At 61.5% G+C, this 2,520-nt stretch overlaps 1 protein-coding gene across 1 annotated transcript in view; it reads left to right on the plus strand.

Moving 5' to 3' along the window:
• The first annotated feature begins 1,389 nt into the window (after positions 1 to 1,389).
• DNAJA3 (DnaJ heat shock protein family (Hsp40) member A3) overlaps positions 1,390 to 2,520 on the plus strand; it is a 15,562-nt gene continuing 14,431 nt past the window's right edge. The window contains exons 1-2 of the mRNA XM_026065228.1: positions 1,390 to 1,455; positions 2,140 to 2,221. Coding sequence (XP_025921013.1) covers positions 1,390 to 1,455; positions 2,140 to 2,221 — 148 coding nt within the window. The remainder of the gene's footprint in view (positions 1,456 to 2,139; positions 2,222 to 2,520) is intronic.

Raw genomic sequence — 2,520 nt, forward strand, 5'->3', positions numbered from 1 at the left:
CCCTGCGTGGCACCGGCTCGCCGCTGCCCCGCCTGGCCCGTAGGGTCCACACTGAGTGTCCTGGGCTGAGGCCGGGCCGGCTGCGGCTGTCACCATGCTAAAGGATGTGTCCTGCTGGGATAAGGGACACGTGGGGCACCCAACCAGCAGCCACCTCTGGGCACAGAGCAGAGCCCCCGTGCCCTCACGTGGGTGGGTGTCCTGCAAAGCAGACGGCTGTCCAGCCTGCAGGTCCCCTTCTCCTCCCCGCTCCCCTTCCCAGCCAGCTGCTGCGCTGGGAGCACTGGGATGTCTCAGGCAGCAGCTCAAACCGTTCAGCTTTTGGGGCTGACCCCCAGGCATCAGAGCGGGGTGTGAGCAAGTCCTGAGGCGACCATCTCAGGAGAAATTGGGCAGGGGTGCAGACCCCCTTCCTCGGCTCCAGCAGATTTGGATTTCATGGATTCCCATTGCACTCTGGAGATGTCTCCACACCATTCCTGTCCCCATCCCCCTGAAAGGCTCATAGTTCACAGGTCTCCAGCATGACCAAGTCTTCTCTCACTCCTATTTAATTCACATAGGGACACGGTGAAGCATTTGGCAATTTAAATGTCTTGAAGGCTCGCTGGACCAACAGCTGCCTACCCAAGTGAGCCTGAGCCTGCGATCCTGAGGGCTAGAATGACCCTCTGCTGCCCAAATGTCTCGCTGGAGATGACAGCAGCTGTTCTTCCATGCTGCAGGCAGATAAGATGGGGGAAACAGCAGGAGATTTTCTGTCCATCGGCCCAGTGTGCTTGTCCCCTCCCCGGACTTCCAGCTGGCACTGAAGAGAAACCTTTGTTTACAGACAGCTTCCAAGGAAGGGAACAGGACAGAGCTGGATCCTCGCCGGCTCGCTGTGCGAGAGCACGCACGGAGGGCCAGAGACCGTGCCTGCTTCGTCGCTTCATTTTACCCCTTGGGACCTCCTTTCTCCTTTTCTCTTCGTGCACCGATGCCCAGGTGCTCCCTGCCCAGACAACCCCAGGGAGACTGGAGGGCTGCGAGCGCTCGGGGCGCAGGGGATCGCAGCCCCTGTGCATGCAGCGGAGTCGACTGCGGTTTCATCCTTGGCCGAAGCCCAAAACTCATTTCCCACAGCATGGGGCCTTTACCCGCTGCGGACCCAGGCAGGGCGGTGACACCAGTGCACACGCAGCACGGAAGACAGGATCTGACACATCCCCCCTCCCCGCCTGCTGCTCAGCCTTGCTTCCACGTCCTCCCACACACCGCAGAGCTGAACCTCGCCGCTGAGGAGTATTTAAAGGCGCCAGCACCAGTAACGAAGGCAAGAGCTAAAAGCGCTTGGCATGAATTATCTGCTGTCTCTAGAGACACGCTCCCGCCCTCAGAACAGGTGGTATGTTAATTCTAGGTTCAGAAGAGCCTTCAGTTCTGTTCTTTGATGATGTTTTATCCACTGAGGCTGTAAAACAGTCATAGCCCTTCAGACTGTGCCTGGAGTGGAGCAGAAGACCCCAAGCGTGTCCAGTCCTGGGAGCACCAAGCCAAATCCCCCCTCCAGAGGCAGCTGTTTCCCAGGGCCAACGTGGCTTAGCTGCCCTGGAAGGGGGTGTCGTAGAGGGTGTGGGGTTTGGCTGGGCATGAGCCCCTCAGACTGACCCCGTGGGGACAACTCTTCCTGGCGATGGTCCCATCTGCCTCTCCCTGCCTCTGGTTGGTCTCTTTTGCCCAGCAGCTCGTGCTCTCCCTTCCCTGGTGGGGCTCTTCTCACACGCTCACCCAGGGCCCTGCGCCCAGAGGCTCCTCTGCTGCTTCCCCTCTGTAGTCACCATGCCGGGACTCTGCCAGGAGTTTCCCCCCCACAGAAGCTAAAATACCAACAGCCCAGGCCCAGCTCACTCAATGCACTTTGCTTCAGCACCGGGACCTCCCCACTTGGGTCTAGTCCCACTTACTGCTCCCAGTCTGTGGTCTCTCTGCCCCCTCGCCAAGCCCATCATCCAAAGCACTCCGCCTGCGCTCGGAAAAGTGGGAGAATAAAAGCGCTCCCCTTGTTTCCTGCTGCAGGTAGAAGCGCATCTACTGCAGAGAAAGGCACACGGAGGGAACGGAGATGTTTGTGAGCCGAAGGAAAGCTGATGCTCTGAGCAACGCCTGCTCTTTGTCCAGCACATTGCACACGAGTGCCTCGGTGCTCAAGGGAGACCAAGGCCGCTCGCAAGCCAGCGAGGTGAGGTGGAGACGCAGCACTTTCAGAGGGAAGCGGTGCGGGACGAGCACCGCTCCAGGACACACAGCAGGCGCTGTAAAGCAGGCGCCTCGGGGGCGGGGGGAGGCAGCCTCGCACCCCGCGACCGCCTCTCCCGACAGGCCCCGAGGGCTGCTGGGGCCCAGGGGCCGCCTCAGGCCATGGCCGGGGGGGCTCGGCAGCGGCCGCTGCCACAGGCCCACACTGCCCGGCGACRTGGCCGCGGCGCTGCGCCGCCAGAGCGCTGTAGGGCAGGGCCGCCCCCGCACCGCCATGACGGC

This window comes from Apteryx rowi, unplaced genomic scaffold (assembly GCF_003343035.1).
Source record: "Apteryx rowi isolate R43461 unplaced genomic scaffold, aptRow1 scaffold_225, whole genome shotgun sequence".
NCBI lineage: Eukaryota > Metazoa > Chordata > Aves > Apterygiformes > Apterygidae > Apteryx > Apteryx rowi.